The following is a 22,962-nucleotide window of genomic DNA, read 5'->3' as shown; positions in this document are numbered from 1 at the left end:
CGTTGGACTCTGTGCTGACATTTCAGTGCATGAAGCCTGCTTCACATTCTGTGTCACTGTCTCTTTCTGCCCCTCCTCCACTCATGGTCTGTCTCCCTCTCTCAAAAATAAACATTAGAAAAAAAAGAGTTGGATTTAATGTTTATTTATTTTTGAGAGAGCCCAGGAGTGTGAGTGGGGAGAGGCAGAGAGAGGGAGATGGAGGATCTGAAGTGGTCTCTGCTGACAGCAGAGAGCCCAATGTGGGGCTTGAACTCATGACCAGCAAGACCATGACCTGAGCCCAAGTCAGATGTTTAACCGACTGAGCCACCCAGGCACCCCCCAAAAGATTTTTTAAAACAAGAATATCTGAAGAGGCTTTTAAAAGTTGTTTAATGGTGGGGCGCCTGGGTAGCTCATTCTGTTAAGGGTCCAACTCTTGATTTTGGTTCAGGTCATGATCTTTGTATTAACCTTTTTACCAAAAGCTTTATTGAGATGAAATTCACATACCATAACATTCATCATTGTTTTTTAAATGTTTATTTATGTCTTTGGAGAGAGAGAGAGAGAGAGAGAGAGAGAGAGAGAGCATGAGCTGGGGAGAGGCAGAGAGAGGAGAGAGAGGACCCCAAGCAGGCTCCACACTGCCAAGTGCAGAGCCTGACACAGAGCTCGACCCCACAACCCTGGGATCATGACCTGAGCCGAAATCAAGAGTTGGACACCCAACCGACTGAGCCACCCAGGCGTTCCCACTGTTATCTAACTTTAAAACATGTTCCTCACCCAAAGCATTAATTTTTTTAAATTTATTTATTTATTGAGAGAGAAAGGGAGAGAGAGAATCCCAAGCAGGCTCCATACTGTCGGCACAGAGTCCAATGAAGGGCTTGATCCCATGGACAGTAAGACCATGACTTGCGCTGAAATCAAGAGTCTGAGGCTTAACCACTGTGTTACCCAGGTGCCCCAGCATTAATTTTTATTTAAAGAAGTATTACATTAAATATTACTGAGTGTGTAATTACATGTGTACTGTCTCTACTCAGCTTTCACATGTGACACACACATCCAAAGCCATCGCACACTCCCCATCCCAGCCCCAGGGATATCACACATTGCTTCCACTCTCCTATACTTCTTTATCTTCCTGCCTTGCCCCACCAACACCATGCATTGCTCAAACACAACACTACCGCAGATATCTCATTCTTTCTCTCACATTACAACATTAAAAGAATGGAGGGATATGTAAGGATTCCAGGGTTGCTGGGGGGAATGCTTATGTTTATGATGCCTACAAATACTTTCTTTCATGTTGAAGTACTAGCTTGGGTTTCCATGAGTGACTGTACTTTTGGGTAACACAACATTTCCCCCATGGACATGTAGTCACTTGTTTTCAACTGTTACACTGTTCCTTTTGAAAAAGGCCAAGGAAAGCGTTGCAACACAGAGACACAGAAACATATAAATCAAAGATAAACTGAAAAGTTAAGAGCTTTTTATTTTTTATTGATAGGAATCACTTTCTTGTCTTTATGCCTTTCAAGATTTGAAACCAAAGCTAATTGGCACATCATTAACATGTGTATGCAACCATTATACATCCTAGGTCTCAGAAGAGCAGCATTCAAGAGCATAAGCAACTTTCAAGGTGCAAAAAAAAAAAAAAAACAAACAAAAAAAACAAAAAAAAACAACAAAGTATGTGTGGAGAGAGTACATTAGCATCCTTAAATCTGAGGGCTATAAGTAATCTAACAATTCTCACTGCAGTCCAGGAATTTTCTCTATGGCAACCACTTCTTACTAGGCCATAGGGAATCAGTCTCCTCCTGAATATTGCCAGGGTTGGGCAGCTCTTGACTTCTCAACACTACCACCCTGACCTCTGATGGCAGGAAATTTTGGGGGGTGTTGAAGCCAAAATTATTTTCCTAAGCATTAGTACTATTGGCTCTAGTCCTTCCCCCAGAATAAAATAGAACACTCTATTCCATCTGTTCTAACAGTCTATGGAGAATTTATTCTTTACTTAACTGATTCAACAAATATTTATTGAACTCCACTGGGTGCCATGTAATACAGTAGCTACTGGGGAAATAATGGTGAGAGAACTAGTCACAATCTCTGTTGCAAAATTTAGTAACTGTGACTTCTCTGGGGGTAGTTGGAAATGGAATTATGAAGGAGAACTTGGACAGGTAAGAAGAACTGGTGATGTGAATTGGGAAACATATATGATTATTCAATAAACTCAGAATCTGTTAGTCACTTCTGCTCTCTTGTTGAAATGGGAATTCGAGAGGAGGCAGAAATTGCAGGAGCCAGGATTTGGCATTAGATAAGAACAGAAGGCAAAAACCTGAAGAGATGACAATGGACACCAAGGAAATTAGATGGTGGCCCAAGATCCATGGGTGTTAATGATGTTAGGGTTCCAAGATAAAATACAGGATGTTCAAATAAATTTGAATTTCAGCTAAACAGCAAATACTTTTTTTAGTGTAAGCAGATGTCATGTGATATTTGGAACAACTGCTAAAAATTTACCCATTGTTTATCTAAAATTCTAATTTAACTGGGCATCCTGTACTTTCATTTGCTAAATCTGGCAACTTTACATGATGCCAATAATAGGCAAGGAAGACAAGGTTCTCCAATTTGTGTAACTGGACTTTTCAATTCACTAGTAAACAGGAAGTAAATGGAGTCAAAGTGAAGAAGCCAGAGCCCCAATCTCCAATGAGAAGAAAGAGGCAAAAGGAGGAGGTAAGAAACAGGGCACTGATAAGTGGTGAGGAAGCTAAAGCCAGTGACCTAGGGCCCATTCCTGGCACGGAGTCTGTATCACAGATCCTACAGCTTGGTTTTGTTGCCAAACCAAAATCCATCTCAGAGCATATGCATATCTTAATTTAACATTTAGGGTAGCCAAAAATGAGATGGAAAGGAGCCAAAAACTATAGACCCCCTTAAATGTTCTGAAAATCACATTTTTTGGGCTGAGTTCTAGTTCACTTTGGGGTTAACTTATAATCTGAAATTGTATTCTTTTCTAGCTATCAGTGTAGCTGACATTGTTTGCTATCTCCTGTTGACAGTAAATCTTCCTTTTAGAAAACTCCAATTGGTCTAAGAAGAAAAGAATGTTTTCTATACCCAGGGTGAGCTATATAATTTGTGGGGTTCAGTGGAAAATGAAAATGCCAGGCCCCTTATTCAAAACTTGTTATGAATTTCAGGTAAAAATTAGACCAAGCATGGGGTCTAAGTGCAGGTTCCTGTGCAACAGCACAAATCATATACCCATGAAGCCAACCTCATCCATACTTTAGTCATAGAGAGATAATATCTATGTACTAGAGCTAGGGCTGAGATGGAAGAAGTCTGGACTCATTTTAGAACTCACAGGGATAAAAGGAACTGGGCAGAGACAAGGAGCACAGGAAGGACAGAGATGGGAGCCAACATTAGCTACTGCTACATTCCTCTTGAGTTGTTGTCTGGCTCACACTGACCTTCAGATAGTAAGTCTCTTCCTATTTGTTACTTGCCAAGTTTTTTTCACCACTTTCGTCTGACATGGTGTTTAGACCCTCTTCTAGTTTTCTGACCTCTCACTGTCCTTCCCCCTCCATCTATCTCACCTATTTTACCTCACCATAGATAATCATGTTTCAGGTATGATATGACAACATGCAGTACAGTATGGCAATCCCTTCTTTTGATCTGGACCCTATTTTTGATTCACAGTCTAATAATATGTTAGCCTTTTCAACAGCTGCTTCATGCTTTGGCTTCTACTAAGCTAATATTCAATTAAAACCTTCAATCTAGGGGCACCTTCGTGGCTCAGTTGGTTAAGCATCCAACTTCAGTTCAGGTTCATGATCTTGCAGTTTGTGGGTTCCAGCCCTGCATTGGGCTCTGTGTTGACAGCTTGGAGCCTGGAGCCTGCTTCAGATTCTGTGTCTCCCTTTCTCTCTGCCCCTCCCCTTCTCTCAAAAATAAATAAACATTAAAAAATTAATAAACAACAACAACAACAACTACAAACCCTTTCAATCTAGCTCACATGAACTAATCCCACTCAGGACTTGAGTTTCTGTCAGTTCTCTTTAAATTTAACACATTGAACTTTACATCTATCTGCCTGATTTAAATTTCAGCTTATTGATTTCATACCAGCATTCCAGCCAGCCATCTATGGTCTTAGCTATCCTTCCTGGCTTTGAGTCACCTGCAGATTTGGTAATTCTGACATCTATATCTTCATACACATCCCTGTTAAAAGTGTGGAACAGGGCAGGGCCAAGGACAGACAGGATCCTCCACAAGAGACTTGCTCCTAAGTGACACAGAGACAATAATAATCCCATTCCTCCAGGTGTGGTTCTGTCAAGTGTGGGAATGTATGAGGAATCATGAGAGGAACTTATTTGACATGCTTGAGAAATGAATAGTCTAAAGAGTTACTTGAAATATTGTTTTAGGTAAAGTATTAGAAACCCAAATCACTAGCAGAAAAATTTAAATGCCCAAAGAGATACTGGTAGGCATAAGACAAATTAAGAAGAAATTTAGACAAAAGAAAAAGAGAAAGGGAAAAGAGGAAGGATGAGGATCAAAAGGAAAGATAGAGGGGCGCCTGGGTGGCTCAGTCGGTTAAGCGTCTGACTTCGGCTCGGGTCATGATCTCATGGTCCGTGAGTTCGAGCCCCGCGTCGGGCTCTGTGCTGGCAGCTCAGAGCCTGGAGCCTGCTTTGGATTCTGTGTCTCCCTCTATCTCTGGCCCTCCCCCGTTCATGCTCTGTCTCTCTCTGTCTCAAAAATAAAATAAAAACATTAAAAAAAACAAAAAAAAAACAAAAGGAAAGATATAGATCAAGGAGAGATGAAGAGAGACCTCAGTGACATCAGCTCTAGAAGTCATGTGACCTGTTTTAAGATTTATCACCTCCTGCCTTTGAATACAAAATAAAGCTCATAGCCAGTCCTTAAAGAATTTTTTTTTTGCAAATATAATAATTTAGTTTATGGACCACATGGATAAAACCAGGATTCCCTGAGGCTAATCCAACTGACTCTTTGAGGTTTGGATTCTACTTGCTACAACTGGTCATACTCCTCTATCTTATGAAAAATAGAATTAACATCCTTCTGATTTGAATGAAATACTTCCAGGAAGCTTGGCTGAGAATAATTGAGGAATTATTCCCTTGACTATTCCTCTTAATAACCATTCCCCTCAGCAAATAGTAAGAATAACTCTTAGAAGTTGAAGAGATGCAAAACTTCCTTTGAGTTCCCTCTTCCTGTATTTGGTACTAAGGCACTTGTAATTAAATGGTATAGAATCAGGGGTGCTTGGGTGGCTCAGGTGGCTAAGTGTCAACTCTTGATTTTTGGCTCAGGTCATGATCTCATGGTTCATGAGTCCGAACCCTCAGTTGGGCTCTGTGACAGCACAGAACCTGCTTGGGATTCCCTCTCTCTCTCTCTCTGAAAATAAATAAATAAATTAAAGAAATAAATGATATAGAATCAGATTATATTCTTGTCAACTTTTTAAGGATTCTGCTAAAGAAGAGGGATATAATTAAGAGCTACTTTTATTTTTACTGAAATATCATCAGAATAAGTGACCAGACTCTCCTTTATCCACATTCGCACAATATGCTCATTTACATTTCACTATTTACAATTTCACCATGTGCTCTCACTCTTCCATGAAAGATTGTTCATCATGTCTCTTCTGTCAGGAATCCCTTTTCCCCCCTGCCTGTTTGGTTACTTGCTGCCCATCTTTGAAGGGTGAGTTGAAGCATCATCTCCCTAGAAATATTTCTTTTTTTAAAAAAAAGTGTATTTATTTTGAGAGAGAGAGAGAAGGAGAGAAAGAATCGCAAACAGGCTTTGCACTGTGAGCGCAAGAGCCTAACATAGGGCTCGAACTCACAAACCATGAGATCATAACCTGAGCTGAAATCAAGGGTCAGATGCTTAACCAACTGAACCACCCAGGAGTCCCACAATAGAAATATTTCTTAATCACTTAGTTAAGAAAAAAAAATGTCCTGCCTAGGTTCCTGGCTGCAGTAACATATTCTCTTTTTTCTACCAGATAGAGTATTAAAGATAGGAAATGATTATTCATCACTAAATCAATACTAAATATTAAGCAATACTTACCATAAGACCTTGAACATTGTGAGTGCTCAGTAAATGTTTGTGTGAAGAGGAGGACAAGGAAGAAGAGAGGAAGAAAGGGAAGGAGATAAGAATATATTATATACAAATGGCCAACAGACACATGAAACGATGCTCAACATCACTCATTATTGGGGAAATGCAAATCAAAACTACAATGAAATATACCTGTCAGAATGGTTAAAATCAAAACACAGGAAATAATAAGTGTTGGAGAGGATGTGGAGAAAAAGAAACCATTGTACACTGTTGGTGGAAGTGCAAACTGGTACAGCTACTGTGGAAAACAGTATGGACATTCCTCAAAAAGTTAAAAATAGAACCCTACGATCCAGCAATCACAGTACCAGGTATGTATACAAAGAATACAAGAACACTAATTCAAAGGGATACATGCACCCCTACATTACAGCAGCATTATTTACAACAGCCAAGATAAGGAAGCAGCCCAAGTGTCCATTGATTTATGAATGGATAAAGAAGATGTGTGTGTGTGTGTGTGTGTGTGATGGAATATTATTCAGCCATAAAAAGGAATGAAATCTTGCCATTTGCATGGATGGAGCTTGAGACAAAGACTACTACCATATGATTTCACTCATATGTGGAATTCAAGAAACCAAACATAAGAATAAAGGGGAAAAAAAGAAGAGCGAGACAAACCAAGAAACAGACTCTTAAATACAAAGAACAAACTGATGGTTACCAGAGGGGAGGTGAGTGGGGGGGATGGGTGAAATAGATGATGGAGATTAAAGAATACACTTATCATGATGAGCACTCAGTAATGTATAGAATCATTGAATCACTATATTGTACACTTGAAACTAAAATAACACTGTATTTGGGGGCACCTGAGTGGCTCAGTCAGTCAAGCATCCAACTCTTGGTTTCAGTTCAGGTCATGATCTCAGTTGGGCTCTCTGCTGACAGCATGAGCCTGCTTGTGATTTTCTGTCTCCCTCTCTCTCTCTCTGCCCCTCCCCTGTTCACTCTCTCACACTCTCTCTCAAAAATAAATAAATAAACATTTAAAAAATAAGGTAATGATACTAGAATTTTAAAATTTAATTTTTTTAATTTAAAAAGGAATATATTATAAAATCTCATAGTATGGAATGACTTATGGTCTAGTGCCTAAAAAGAGTAGGTGGCCTTTAAAAGACTCTTCTAGTCTTATAATTCCAACCTTTTTATTTATAAGTTTCATCCATCCAAACCCCATATAATGACCTCTGATTCAAAGAGAAGACAGATGACCATTTGGCAGAGTGGCACTGCAGATATTCAAGCACATTGATGAATGTCATCCTGTTCGTTCATGGAAATCTTCAAGTTTCTGATGAATGTTCAAGTGTACTTTGTGATGATATTTATAATCAGTGTGTTATCATCAAAAGAGTGTGTTGGTTATGGTAGTTCAAAGCAACATAAGATAATTTTTAAATATGTAATGAGGTAATTGAGAGTGACAGCAATTATCCATCAGAGAAACAAAGCTCAATTTTATCAAAGGGAATTTGGAATATGATAAACTTCTGAGGAGTAGTAGTTCAACCAAAGGCCAAAGACATGCCACCCAAAAGTTCATCAGCATTTCTCAGCCTCTGCCTGTTTCTACTCTAAATGTAGCAGATATTCTGTCAGTAAGTGGTACTCAAAGGAGGAGGTTGAAGCATCTGTAGAATAGTGTACTTTGACTTCTGGGGAAACAGTAAACTCATTTTCTTTTCCTCCCTCCTTTCATCCCTCCATTGCTTCCTTCCTTCCTTCCTTCCTTCCATCCTTCCTTCCTTCCATCCTTCCTTCCTGAGAGAGAGAGAGAGAGCACAGGGGAGAGGGGCAGAGGGAAAGAGAGAATCTTAAGCAGATGTGGAGCCCAACACGGGGCTCAATCCCATGACCCTGGGATCATGACCTTGATCAAAATCAAGATCGGATTCTCAACTAATGGAGCAACCCAGGCACCTGCCCCCCCCTTTTTTTAAAGCAAGCCTTGTTTTATTATTATTTTTTTAAGTAGGCTCCACACATAATATGGGGTTTGAACTCACAACCCTGAGATCAAGAGTTAAATACTCTCCCAACTGAGCCAGCCAGATGCTCCAGTAAAGTCATTCTCTAACAAAAGTTCAGGGAGCCTTTCTTTTCTTTAAAAAAAAATTTTTTTTAGAGCTTATTTATTTTTTTGAGAGAGACAGAGACAGTGTGAGTGGGGGAGGGGCAGAGAGAGAGAGAGGAGAGAGAGAGAACCCCAAGCAGGCTCTGCACCACCAGAACAGAGCCTGATGTGGTGCTTGAACCCATGAAATCATAAGATCATGACCTGAGCTGAAACCAAGAGCTGTCTCTTAACCAACTGAGCCACCCAGGTGGCCTGGGAGCCTTTCTTTCTTTCTTTCTTTTTTTTAAGTTTATTTATTTATTTTGAGAGAGACAGAGACAACCATGATGATCAGAGAGACGAAGAGAGAGAGACTCCCAAGAAGGCTTGCAGAGCCTTTCTTTTAATAAATAGGGCTGTACAATGACTCTAAGGGTTTCCTCAATTATACAAAAATATAAGAATTCCTAATAAAGACCCAGAGTTACACTGTTATTTTCTGCTTATAAGACTAGAGAATTTTTTTTGGATTCCACATCTGGAGATTGAGATGAAATTCAAAGTTATAACATCTGGATTTTCAGCACCAAAGACATACCCTTTTTTTGACATACCTTTAAAATAAATATGTTAATATCCCCAAAACTTAAGAGGACTTTTGTAGCAAAATACTAGGAAAAGAAATATTCAGGGATAAGACCCACCCCCGTCTCATCCAAGTTAATGGATAGTTCTATGCCCTTGATGTGTCAGGGATATCTGGAAGGAAGAAAGTTGGATATCTAGGATTGATCTCTCTCCTAAAGATACATATGAGCATCTCCAAACCTCCTACTCTACATTTCTACTGGAATGGCCCATCAAACTCTGTACTTAAAAAACTAAAGTCGCAATTCCTAATTCTTGTTCCTAACAATTTTTCCCCTTTTTCTGACTTTCATATTTCTATCAATGGCACCCCTGAAGTAATGCTCAAGGTGGATATTTCCCAGGTGAGGCAAAAGCCTAGTGAACCAGGACCTGCCTGGTATAGAAGCTTCTGAGATGCAAGTTGAGAGGGAGACATTAATGATAACAGAGAGTTAACTGATAAAGGCCCATGAGGATGTAGACAGGGATAAAATTCATGGCACATGTAGCTTTGGCTTTAGATTAGCTTTAGATCAGAGGATTAGTTTTAGACCAGAGGAGGGAGATGAAGGTAATTTTGCATACTGGAGATGAGGGACAGAGACTTAAAGGCAATTACTCTTTAACACTTTCTATTTTCTGTGTAAGGTATTAAATGAGGATGTCTTGTAAGAGTGACAAGGTAGGGTGGGACACAGAAGGGGTAGGGAATTTGTAGAGAATAGATAAATTAAAAATAAACATCGATGAGGAATAGGAGAGTTGATCAGTGATGTGTCATGGAAGGTCCAGCTGTTTTTCCAGGTAGGTTAGATAAAAGGTTAAGGAGACAAAAGAACAGAAAGTTTTGCCAAACAGTATTTGATCTGAAGAACTAAGAATTTCATTTAGATAGGGGAGAGACAAATAGACTGGAAGAAAGTGGAAAATGGAAGAATCAAATACTGGAGGTCTTGTTAAGATCAAAGAGCAGGTTTAGAAAGAGCAAGGGGTGTGAGAAGTGGAATACTGAGGATAGGACACTAGAGTTATAATTCTAGAGATGGAGTAGTTTGGGGCAACTGACAAAATCCAAGATTAGTCCATGACTGGGGGGGGGGGGTGGTGGGTGTCACTGAAATTACATGGAGGTCATGGGATTGAGAAGGTCAAGAAGTTATGGGATAGATCATCCCCACAGACATTGTGGTCACCCATGGTTATTAAGGGACTGGACATGGACCGTGAGCAAGAAGTAAATTTGGGGAAAGGACTAGGAAGATAGTTTGAGTCAAGGAAGGGAATTGTGATATAACCTAGTGGCTTGAAATTCAACAGAGGAAAATGTTCTATTTGATGTGTAGGAATAATAGCTTGTAAATGACACTGGACTGTAAGAATGCTGCTCTTTCTTCTGGCTCCTGCAGTAGACAGAGTATGGAAAGGACAGCAGAGGAAGCAGTAACCTTTGGGAAGAACCTGTGTCTGTTACGTCAAGGTATGTCAAGAGGAAGAAGTCAAAGGTGTAGAGGACCTTGGTTATCACAATCTGGGATGGAAGTAAGGGGAAAGTGGGAAAGCTGGTCTTGGAAGTGGAAGTAGAAAATGTGGACCACTTCCCATAGGTAACTTTCCTCCATCAATCCAGTTTTTATTGATCTTTCATTCTTCGCACTTCTAAAAATTAAGGTCTTCAAGCAGAGAAACTGAAGGGCATCCCTCAGTATTCAGACTGTCTGAGTCATTGTAGAATGCTGTCTTCCAGGCATCCTCCTAGATTCTGATGATGTTACACACCTGAGTTCAGACTTTGTGAATATCCTAGCTTTCCTCAACTGGTCCAGCAAGCAAGTTGAGAATGATCAGAAGTGGGAAGTTATTTCATGCTCTGACTACCAAGAAGCCTTAGTAATTCTAACATACCCTAATTCCTGCCCCCCCTTTCGTGTTGTATAGCAGGGTAAACCAAAACCCAGATAACTTTGCCAACAGATTCCCTGTGTCCTTTCTAAAAACTCAGGCCTCCAGCACCAAAAGCAAGCATACTCTTAGGATTTAGGCATGAGGCCAGAGCCAGGAGCAACTTTTTTGCCTTTTCTGCCAAGAAGTTCTCTCAATCAGGTGTTCCAAGTCCTGGTGGAGCCATTTGGTAACTGACACAAGTTGCATATACTATTCATAGCAGCAGGCTGAAGTCAAGGACATGGTCTAGAAGTTCCAGGAGATGGTTGGGTCATGGGCATCAAACCAACAATGCAAAGATGGCTGGTGATCAGGAATTCACAGCCACTCTGACCTTACTGTCCTCAGGTGTACTGTACTCACCTGGCAGAGACAGAGACTTGAGCTCTCATATGATCAGCCAGGAGATCAATAAGCAGAAAACTGCTCTTCACATTGAAATCTTCCTTCTAGTTATAATGGTCTGTCTCAAGACAAGGTTTCTAGGACCTGTAGCTGGGTATATCTCTGAAATGGATGGTTCAAGTGCTAGGTACTGGCTCCTCTCACTTACCCAGTTCTACTGCTGTTAAATGGGCCATTCTCAGCTTTATTCTGGGATATGACAACTTTTTGTGTGGAGGGGAGATCATTGTCAGTATTATAAAGAAACACTTATAAGAACTAATTATGTATCGGACATTTTATACATATTGAATTATTTAACCAGGTTGACCCCATTTCTTTAGACAAGGAAATTGAGAAATTAACCATATCCAAGGTTACAAAGCTAGTAAGTACCAAAGTCAGTCTTCAAGATCAAACAGTCTGAATAAGGAGACCTTGCTCTTAACCAGCACATTATACTAACTTGCTTATTTTCTACACATCAGAACAGTGTGTGATTGTTGCAGATAGTACATTTCATTAAAAGAGAACTCTCCACAGATAGAATGGGCTGCCTTGTGGAGGGGGTGAAATCCTTGAAGAATTCTTTAATTTTTGGTATCGGTAACAACACAATGGGGCTTCAAATCACAGATGGATGTTGGGAGACAGTCAACTCATCAGAGAGCACTGAGGTTGAAATTTAAGGGGACTTCCCAATGCCATTTGAGTGGACCCATTGGATGCTAACCTCTTCCATACACACACAAAATTATCAGGTCCAGCATAACTGGAGGAAACTACCACTTCAGAGGAAAAACGTACATTTTTTTTTTATCATTCTAATGAGACATCTGTTCAGATGAAACTGTGGTGAAAAAATGGCAAGCGTGAGATATCAAGCCACAAATAGCCAAGTGCATACCTGTTTCATGTCTGAACGTGTGTCATTCGACAGTCAAGTTACCCCTCCACAGTGCAAAATTTTAATAGTCTTTACTGCCATGTGCACACTGGTGGTGGGGCAGAGGGGAGTGGATAGGTAGGAGAGGAAAGGAAATTATTATGTATTAGTCAGGCCCTGTGTTATGTGCTTTTTAGACAGAATCTCATTTAATCCTCATAGCAACTCCATGACATAAACATCATTATCTCCACTTTACAGATTAGGAAACTGGGAATCAGTCACATAACTATTAAGGGGTGAAACTGGAACTTCAAAGCTCCAGGGTTTTTACTGTAGCAACCTGCATACTCATGCACAGGTGGGAGGGATGGCAACTTAACGAATAAAAGGAGAAGCTGAAGCTGAAGTAAGTGCAGTAATGTTCGGTATGCCAAGGGTGATTATATCCTTGATTCACTTGGCATGAACTGCATAGGGAGAGAAGCACAGGGCTCTGCGCCTTCCAACCATATCATTCCTCTTGTCCTAGATGCAGGCTCCACGGGACTACAAACCAGGCCTTGCTGCCAAGTCACTTTTATGCTTCCAACCTCAGAAAGCCAAGCAGGGTATAACCACAGCCTAAGGGAACAATAAAGACCCAATCTTCTTATTGTATAGACCGAGAAACTGAAACCCAGAGAGAGGTAAGGACTTATTCAAGAGCAGGCATAGAGTTGGGATCAAGCCACGACTGGAAACTTGTGTTTTCCAGGCAGGTTTTTTAGATGACAGGGCTGGTCCTGGGTGACATCTCCTCAAATACTTAATGTTCAAGTCCCATTGCATCTTCCTGAGGATTCTCTAGGAATTTCCCATCCAAAGATGTCAGTGAGGATAAGGAGGATATATTCACATTCAGGGAGACAAACATCAACAGGACTAATGTGAGGACGGACTGGCTAGAAACCAGAAGCCCCACTATGAAGTCTGAATCCCAAGTTAGAAATATATTAGGATTGTCAGAAAAAATCCTGGCTCTAGGCTGCTTCAAAGCAGGGGAACTGATGTGGATGGCAATGTCCACTCTATACCTTGTTTTGTAAAGCCTGTGCCTCTCCACACAGCCGGTGTTCCCTCTCTGGTTACAACTCCTTGACCTTCTCATCAGAGAATTACAATCAGAGAAAATGGATCTACTTCCTAAAACATAGTCAGTCTACCTTTGTAGGAATGAGAAAAATGTGCTATCCTTTGCAGCACTCACCTCATGGTTTAGTGCACAGAGCACAAGCTAGATTTCTGCCCTGACTCACCTTCTCCAAGCACTCCTTTGCATAACCCAACTTGCACAACCATACTGGGCAGTGGCCCTTTCTGTTCCTCCTTCAAAGAGCCCAGATAACTCAAGGGAATCTTTCTATCCATCATACTTACAACTTCCCACAGAATCTTGCCAACCAAATCAGGTGTGGGTGTAGGAGAGGGTATTACTCAAGCATATGCAACTCTGATGGGGATTGCTCAGGTTTTTGGTTTTTTTTTTTTTTTTAAGATTATTTAGTTTTTTGAGAGAGAAAGAGAGCAAGCATGGGAAAGGGCAGAAAGAGAGGGAGACAGAGGATCTGAAGCAGGCTCTGTGCTGACAGCAGAAGAGCCTGACGCAGGGCTCAAACTCACGAACCGTGACCTGAGCTGAAGTCAGACGCTTACCTGACTGAACCACCCAGGCGCCCCAGGGAGTTGCTGTTTTGTTTGTTCCACTTATTCCTCAGAAAAAAACCTACTTCAGTTCCTGATGTTGGGGTCTTTCAGACTTTTCCTAATTTAAAATTGACATGTGATTCTTACCACCTTCTTATTGGAAGTAGTATCTGATACACATAGTTCAAAGCATGCCTGGTGAGTGAAGGAAGGAAAAAGGGAAGAAAGAAAAGAGGGAAGGAGGAGGAGAGGAGCAAGGATGGAGAATCCTCTGTGACAAAGACCATGCCTATATGATGAATATAGAATTCCAGGATCAGCCTTGGGCCACGCTGTATTCAGACAGCTGATGCAGGATTATTGGACTAAATGGTATGCTATGTGGCAATGATCTTATGTCTCTCCCCCTACCCCTGGTCGGCAGGTCTGCAATTGCCAGACAATGCTGTAAGTGGATGTGTTTGGTCCCTGAAAGATAAGAATGCATCACTTAATAATACGGTTTCTGATGATGCTTTGCTTGGTTAGTGAGCACGTATTGCTTCCTGAAATCTAGGTTCCTCCCAAATGCATGGTCCACTCTCAACCACAGCATCAACTGCTGAGTGGAGAGAATTTTGATTCAGGGTTACCAGATCTAATGGTGGTATTTCCGAAAACCCACTTGGGGGGCAGAATGATATGCTGAATGAGTACAGAGGAGACACTCCTTATAGCAAGTAGAAGTCATGTTAAGGGCAATGCCCAGCCCTGAAGGAAATGGGCAATAGCATTGTTGACATGCCATTCTGGAGAAATCAGGATGTTGACTCTTCACAAAGCTCTGGTGCTTGTGGAGTGAAGAAATGAGTTCCTGTTCATCTCATCATTGCCACTATCATAATCATTATCAACAATAACAATACCAATGTCAGCAAATATGTACTGGATGCCTTTTCTGCAAAACTGTCAACAGGATCTTTGAGCTGAGGTTCTGAAAGACCTTTTCTTAAAAAAACCTTGCAGAGGATGTGGAGAAACGGGAACCCTCTTGCACTGTTGGTGGGAATGCAAATTGGTGCAGCCGCTCTGGAAAACAGTGTGGAGGTTCCTCAGAAAATTAAAAATAGACCTACCCTATGACCCAGCAATAGCACTGCTAGGAATCTACCCAAGGGATACAGGAGTACTGATGCATAGGGGCACTTGTACCCCAATGTTCATAGCAGCACTCTCAACAATAGCCAAATTATGGAAAGAGCCTAAATGTCCATCAACTGATGAATGGATAAAGAAATTGTGGTTTATATACACAATGGAATACTACGTGGCAATGAGAAAAAATGAAATATGGCCTTTTGTAGCAACGTGGATGGAACTGGAGAGTGTGATGCTAAGTGAAATAAGCCATACAGAGAAAGACAGATACCATATGGTGTCACTCTTATGTGGATCCTGAGAAACTTAACAGGAACCCATGGGGGAGGGGAAGGTAAAAAAAAAAAAAAGGACGTTAGAGTGGGAGAGAGCCAAAGCATAAGAGACTGTTAAAAACTGAGAACAAACTGAGGGTTGATGGGGGGTGGGAGGGAGGGGCGGGTGGGTGATGGGTATTGAGGAGGGCACCTTTTGGGATGAGCACTGGGTGTTGTATGGAAACCAATTTGTCAATAAACTTCATATAAAAAAAAAAACCTTGCAGAGAGAGCCTTAACTATATGTAATATTATCAAGTTATAGATTGATATTAAGATTTATAGATTGAAGCAGGTGGGATTCCCTAGACTCTTCGAATGAAAAAGAAAATTCCCTCCCCAAATTTGAAAGGTACCAAAGTGCAGACTGAGAAAAGTAAGTCTCTCTTAGATTTTAGTAGCCACGTTTTTTTTTTTTTGCACCCTACAACACTCCACCAGGTGCCCCTGTCCACCCTCTGCTTTGTAGTCATCTTTATTAACAATAAATTTGTGGGGTGTCTGGGTGGCTCAGTCGGGTAAGCGTCCCACTTTGGCTCAGGTTGTGATCTCAAAGTTTATGGGTTCGAGCCCCACATCGGGCTCTGTGCTCAGAGCCTGGAGCCTGCTTTGGATTCTGTATGTCTCTCTCTCTCCGCCCCTCACCCACTCATGCTCTGTCTTTGACTCTCAAAATAAATAAATGTTTAAAAAAACAATAATAAATTTGTGTCTTGAAATTTTGTTTCATCTTAAGTGAGAATTTGTTGTTTTATTTTACAGTTCTCTCTCTCTCTCTTAACCTCTCTCCTTACCCTTTGTTGACTGTCTGAGTTTTTACCTCCACTCAGCCCTTTGGGTCCCTAATTCAGAGCTAGGTCTCATAACAGTGGATCAGAGGTGATATTAACGATAAGACAGATCTAGTCACATACCATTGGATGTCTTGGCTTATCTCCTGGTTGCAAAGCTATGATCTTGATCTCTGTCTCCTCAGGCCTGCAGTTCATTAGAAGTTATGGTCTCAGGCAGCAGTTAGCAGTGGTTAATTTTCATTCTCTTTTCAGTGTTGAAGATGGCCCACTACTGCTCAGGGTTTTGAGGTATGTGTCTGGTTCCAGTTTCCTGTCTCACAGGAGCATTTTTAACCCCTTTCACTTTATAAAAGGCAAACTTCCAGCTGCCCGCTTTCGTCCTTTTTACTGCTTTGAGTTTCTGTTCCTTTTTTGGATTTTTTGCATTTATCTGGTATTTGGGCCTAGTTATGACTTCCGGTTTTCTTTCTTTATGTTTTTATTATTGCTATGCATACAGAGCAAAGGGGATTATCATGGAATATATCCACTCTTACCATCTTGATCTGAAAGTCTTTTGCTTCACATTTGGGTCATGACTTTTTTCTATATTTTGTAATTCTTTTCTGGGATTTCTAATGACTTTTCTTTCTTCTTGATTTATTTGTATTTACATTTTCCTCAAGTTCTCCAAGTTGTCAAAAATATTTTCTTTAATATTGGGTTCCCTTTATTTCTGTAAACTTTCATCTAAGAGCCCTTAATCTTCTAGTTTCAATCTGGAATAGCTGTTCTATAGACTTGCTAATTAGCTTCATCCAGGAACTTCCTTCCTTTGTCGCTTTTTTAAAATGTTTATTTATTTATTTTTGAGAAAGAGAAAGTGCATGCATGGGGGAGGGGCAGAGAGAGCAGGGAGAGAATCCAGAGCAGGCTCCGTGTTGTCAGCACAGAGTCCAATTCGGGACTCGAACTCAGGAACCGAACTCATGAATCGTGAGATCATAACCTGAGCCAAAATCAAGAGTCAGACGCTTAACTGATTGAGCCACGCAGGTGCCCCCTCTGCTGCTTTTTTTTTTTAACTCTTTTTTTTATCTTTATTTTTGAGAGAGAGAGAGAGGGAGAGAGAGAGAGAGAGAGAGCGCCAGAGTGTGAGCAGGGGAGGAACAGAGAGAAAGGGAGACACAGAATCCGAAGCAGGCTACAGGCTCTGAGCTGTCAGCACACAGCCTGACATGGGGCTTGAACCTACCAACAATGAGTTCATGACATGAGCCGAAGTCCGACAGTTACTGAGCCATCCAGGCGCCCCCTCCCTTTGCTGTTTTTTTTGGGGGGGGTTAAGAGTAGTACACTGTTTTCTGGATTCCATATCTCATCTTGCTTGGTCTGTTCTCTAAATTTGCTGGGCATATCTTTTTTTTTTTTTTTTAATTTTTTTTTTTAACGTTTATTTATTTTTGAGACAGAGAGAGACAGAGCATGAATGGGGGAGGGTCACAGAGAGAGGGATACACAGAATCTGAAACAGGCTCCAGGCTCCAAGCTGTCAGCACAGAGTCCGACGCGGGGCTTGAACCCATGGACCGTGAGATCATGACCTGAGCCGAAGTCGGACGCTTAACCGACCAAGCCACCCAGGCGCCCCAGCTGGGGCATATCTTCAAGTAAGTTCTAAGAACAGTTACTTGGAAGGTAAAATTTTAGCCTTTTTGTGTTTGAAAAAATCTGTTTTCTTCCTTTATCCTTGATTAATAGTTTTCTTAGTATTTGATTATATTTTGAAAATAATCTTTTCTCAGAACTTTAAAATTCTGGAGACATGTTCTGGAAGTTGCCCTAGGGACATTCATGATCAGGAATAGGTAAGCAGTTCCTTAGACCTCTGGAGGTCTGTCTTTACATCTGGTTAGGGTGTCATTAGTGTGAATACATTAGAAAAGGACATGTCAGGCTATCAGAGATCTTTGTGGGGGCGTGTCAAAGGTTTTGGATAATCTGGAGAGGTTGGCTAGATTCATTTTTAGGACAAAGATAAAACACCCAGAAATGAGCTTCTCTGGCCTGACTTTCATTTCATTCATAACTGTTCCTGGTCAGAAGAGTCCTCCTCTGAATTCTGTATTCCCACAGGCAAGCTCTGGGTAGCTAGGTAATAATCAAGCTCAGGAACAGAGCATCTGCATGCTTTCTGTACCAAACAGTGCCCAGTCACCACTGGGGCAAGATTGCTGAGATATCACAGGACAGAGGGAACGAGGAATGGAGAAGTGTTTGTACTGTTATTTCCCTTGTTTCCAAGATAAGGCACTATCTACCTGCCTGCCTAGTAGCCTACAGGACAAAAATAAAAAGCTCGACCATCTTCTATGACATGAGGTAAGCCGGTAGTCTATCTCAGTTGCTCCAAACTTACTCCCTGATATTAGCCCTCATGCTTCTAAGGCAGCCTTTGAAACCATTAACTCTTACTCCCACATGAGGTCGTTGTGGAAGTCAGTTATCTGTGCCTGTAGGAATAGGATAACCCTATACCACAGAGGAAAGTAAAGCTTCCAATAGTATGGTTGTGGGGAAGTCTTGGATGATGGGAGTTTTTTATGGTTTAAAGATGTAGCATGTTCTATGTTAAGAGGCAGTTTGGATAGAATTGGGGTGATGAATTGCTCATAAAACTAGTAAACACCAAGATACCCCAAATGCTTTTGACAAAGTCCTATTTCAAAACCATCGCTGAATTATTAGGTACCAAACAGAAGTCTTGTTTATGTGGACCAATAGTCAACCTGTGAGTACTCAAACACAAATCTAATAGTTAAGCCAGTTCTTACTATATTGTATCCATAAATATCCATGTCAAGCTAGATTTTTAGAGTAGGTGGATATCCCAAAACAATAAGCAAAGTAATCTTCTAGCTCTTGAAGCTCTGTGAAGTCAGGTTTCTGGGTTCTTCCTCACTCTGTTATTTACTAGCTGTGTGACGTGGAGCAAGTAATCTGCCTTTATTAATCTTCAATTTCCTTTTCTGCAAAATGTGATTAATACTAGCACTTAATTTTACAGATGTGTGGTGAGGCTTAAATGAGATAAGCATGTAAAATACTCAGCACAGTGCCAGCAAAGAATAACTATGTAATACAGATTACCAGTTAGCAGTTATTAATAGCTATTACTTTAGGAAGCCCTTCTGTATCCTTATCACTAACCACTGGAAAGATGATGGTGAAGTTATCCAAAAGTCCAAGTAGTCCAAAGGTATTCTCAAAGGCAACAGTGTAACATGGGACCTGGAAAGCCAAGTCTGTTTACTGTTTTAATTACCAGGTACCCTAAAGATCCAGCTTCATGCTGCCCATGTCCTGGGGTTGGTCTTGAGGTTGGCCATCAGTGAAACTGTGTGGCCATCTTCTCTGGAGACCAAGGAAGCTGGATTAATCTTGTAACAGGCCGAACTCCCTGTTCCTCACAGAAGAGCTCCAGAATTGCCACAGATTTGAGAAGCACCTTAGTTGTAGGTTTGGAAAAGGCATACAGCACTGTAATGGGAATACATTTCACAGTCACACACATCCATGCATGTGTGGAAATGGAAATGACTTATGTGTAACTCAACTTACATTAGCTCTGGAATCCTTCTTTCACTGATGATGGAAAACCTAACCCTGTTATCCAAAGTAATCTCGGCACCTTCTAATTTAAACTCAATCTTTTTTTGATAAATGGTCAAGTTGGTATTTTCTCCCTTCACCTTTTTCTGTCCCTTTTTAGTAGTCATCTAAGATCTGGATGATCTGAATCCTGGGTAGTATATCATCCCAATTTTGGGGGAGAGGAATATGTTTTGCAGTCATTAGCAAACCACCCAGTGATTTCTGTTGAGAGGGAAAATCTCTGTTTCCTGTGTGGTACCTGACTATTCCCACTATAACCATGCTAAACTGTGTGTCCCCTTGGCTTATCAGTCATCAGGGCTTTACAAATCACTCTATACCCTCCTCCTGACCTCTCCAAGGCCACTGGCTTGACTTTCAGTCATTTTTGTCTTCCTACTGGGAGCATGGGACTTTTCCCCCTTGAGTTTTAAAAATTGTGGTAAAATATACATCACACTGAAATTTCCATTTTAACCATTTTTAAGTGTACAGTTCATTGGGATTATTGTTCATATTTACATTTTTGTGCAGCTGTCACCACTATCCATCTCCACAACGTTTTCACCATCTCAACTAAAACCCAATACCTATAAAACTCTCCATTCTCCCTTCCCCCAAACCTCCGGTAACCATTATTCTACTCTCTATGAATTTGACTATTTTAAGTATGTCGTCTGCATGGAATCATATAGTATTTGTCCTTTTGCATTTGTCTTATTTCACTTAGCATGTTTGATAGGTTTAATCCTATTTTAGCATGTATCAGAATTTCATTCCTTTTTAAGGCTGAATAATATTACATTATGTGTATATAACGCATTTTACTTACCTGTGTACCTGTCAATGGATACTTGGGTTGTTTCTACGTTCTGGATATTGTGACTAATGCTGCTATGACCACGGTTATAAAAATGTATGTTTGAGTTTCTGCTCTCAATTCATTTGGGTATATAGCTAGAAGTGAAATTGCTGTATCTTATGATAATTGTGCTTACTTTTTTGTAGAACTATCATACTGTGGTATAGGAATTTTTGATGGTTCTCTCACATCATGCAGGGGTGTGCATGACTCCAGGAAGCTGCCTCAGGCCCAGCTACTTGGTACCTCATTTAGGAATTGCTCTTCCTCAGTTCAGATGCTCTCCGAGGGACGAAGCCTTCGCTACAAGGTATGCCATCTCATCAGGCAACACTCTGGGGAGTCTGACGATGGTTCTCGTGCTCTGACGGTCCCCTAAACCTCATGGAATAGCTGATGTGTTTCTTCAATAACCCTCTTGGGACTCAGCCTGAAAAGTGTAAAGGATAGAAACCACACCCATAAAGACAAGTTCCTTTCATGTCCTCTCCAATTCTCTGTTTTCTGCCAAGTCCTGGAAATCTTACTGTCTTTTGGCTAGGAAAACTGCTCTTCCAGCATCCTATATTGTTCCAAAATCTGGTAATTATGGTATAAACTTTATATTTGGATTTGGCTCCTGGTTTTCAAAGACAAGCTTCTGAACTTAAAAATACTTTCACTTTCAAACAGCCCAACGATTACAATTTAAAAGTCTGCGCTTGCAAGCCTGTTTTCTCTGCTATCAATTTCCACAGGCAACTTTAGAATTCAAAGCCAAGAATTTGACTTTTTGTTCTTGGCTGTATAGGCCCATCCCTCTAAAACAGTACCTTTGGAAGCAATTGCTGCCACCCAATAGTTTGTTCAAGAAAGCTAGGAAGAGGGTAGCTTGTTCAAAAAAGTACAAGAATCAAAAGGAAAACAACCTTCAACATCTCAAACTATTTTACAGCTGTTCTCTTGGCTGTAACACAGATCATGGATACAAACAGTGTTACTTAGTTACTGGGGGTATGAAACCGGTCAGCCAGAGAAGAGCCTGAGATAGTTTCTCAAAACCAAAGTATAATAGAACATCAGAGAGCTCCAAAAGCTGAAAACTCAGAAAAATAGGATATTCATGCATCCTGGGATCAGGATCCTAGCTAGGCAAATACCACTGGCATTGATAGCTGGTACTGGTGACTGACTTTGACCTATTCTCTATGGGCTGGTCAGGACACACAGCATGGAAGTAAACTGCCTTACATCTTAAAGTGTTCCTGGTATCTCTCTATATAACATCTTAGCCTAAAGGGACTCAGCAGGACCACATACTTTTGATGCACTTATCCTTTGATTATCTAAAAGTACTTATTAGTAGGTTATTGTTTAGGAAGGAATTTTCTCAATAGATTGTGTGTGTGTGCGTGTGTGCGCACGTGTGTGTGTGTTTGAGAGACACGCACACACACGCACACACACAGATAGAGAGACAGGTTGATTGTAAGCACGATTTGCTCTTGCATAGCAAGGAACAACAACAAAGCCCACTTCTGAATACCACAAGCACAAACATAGGAAAGAACCATAAAATTGCTTGGGGCGCCTGGGTGGCGAGTCGGTTGAGCGTCCGACTTCAGCCAGGTCACGATCTCGCGGTCCGTGAGTTCGAGCCCCGCGTCAGGCTCTGGGCTGATGGCTCAGAGCCTGGAGCCTGTTTCTGATTCTGTGTCTCCCTCTCTCTCTGCCCCTCCCCCGTTCATGCTCTGTCTCTCTCTGTCCCAAAAATAAATAAAATCGTTGAAAAAAATTAAAAAAAAATTGCTAATGGTTAACAAAGGTTGACTGTACAAGGCAATTGTGATTTCAGATTCAGAGTTTATTGAATTCTAGTCTTCATCCTTGCCCTTAACTTGTTGTGGCTTTGGCTAGGTCACATTGTTTCGGTGCTCATGTTCCTTCACTTGAAAAATGAGGTTAATTATGAGTGCCAGCCTCACTTTCAAAGTGGTTTGTGGTTGTTGACTATTTGATTAGCAAGTCTTTCAGTACTAACAATGATCAATATAAACCATCTATATTTTTTACTAGTAACTGTATGGGTGGAGATGTAAATATCACATATCAGAAGTTTTTGACAAAAAGAAATTATGTGAGGGTCACTCTCCTTCAAGTGCCAGGTCACCAGAAATAAATGTTCTCCCCATGAATGACTTTCTGGGAAAATAAAAATTTTAAATCTCAGGACCCTAAAAGGAAATGCAAATTGAGTTCATCATCTTCATAATATTAGTTTTTGTCATTCTTGTAATGTCTCCTGTGGCTTTGGGGAATCCTACCAGGGTCTTTGCTTCCCATGTTTTTAGAAAACAGGTCAAGAAACAGGAACTACTTTTCCCAAGCAGATAGAGACAAACAATCTT

At 40.8% G+C, this 22,962-nt stretch overlaps 1 protein-coding gene across 2 annotated transcripts in view; it reads right to left on the bottom strand.

Moving 5' to 3' along the window:
* UGCG (UDP-glucose ceramide glucosyltransferase) overlaps nucleotides 1–22,962 on the bottom strand; it is a 97,850-nt gene that overhangs the window by 64,172 nt on the left and 10,716 nt on the right. Inside the window, exon 2 of one of the 2 annotated variants that reach the window (XM_047067897.1) lies at nucleotides 20,822–21,005. In XM_047067897.1, the coding sequence (XP_046923853.1) occupies nucleotides 20,822–20,826 (5 nt within the window). In that variant the 5' untranslated portion in view covers nucleotides 20,827–21,005. Of the gene's footprint in view, nucleotides 1–20,821; nucleotides 21,460–22,962 lie in introns of those variants that run through there. The other variant, XM_047067908.1, reaches the window with a different exon arrangement.

This window comes from Lynx rufus, unplaced genomic scaffold (genome assembly GCF_022079265.1).
Source record: "Lynx rufus isolate CCGP_SWC_20201006 ecotype Redwood Valley unplaced genomic scaffold, mLynRuf1.p SCAF_10, whole genome shotgun sequence".
NCBI classification, from domain to species: domain Eukaryota; kingdom Metazoa; phylum Chordata; class Mammalia; order Carnivora; family Felidae; genus Lynx; species Lynx rufus.
Note: the sequence above shows the minus strand (reverse complement) of the source record. Positions and strands in the feature narration are given on the sequence as shown.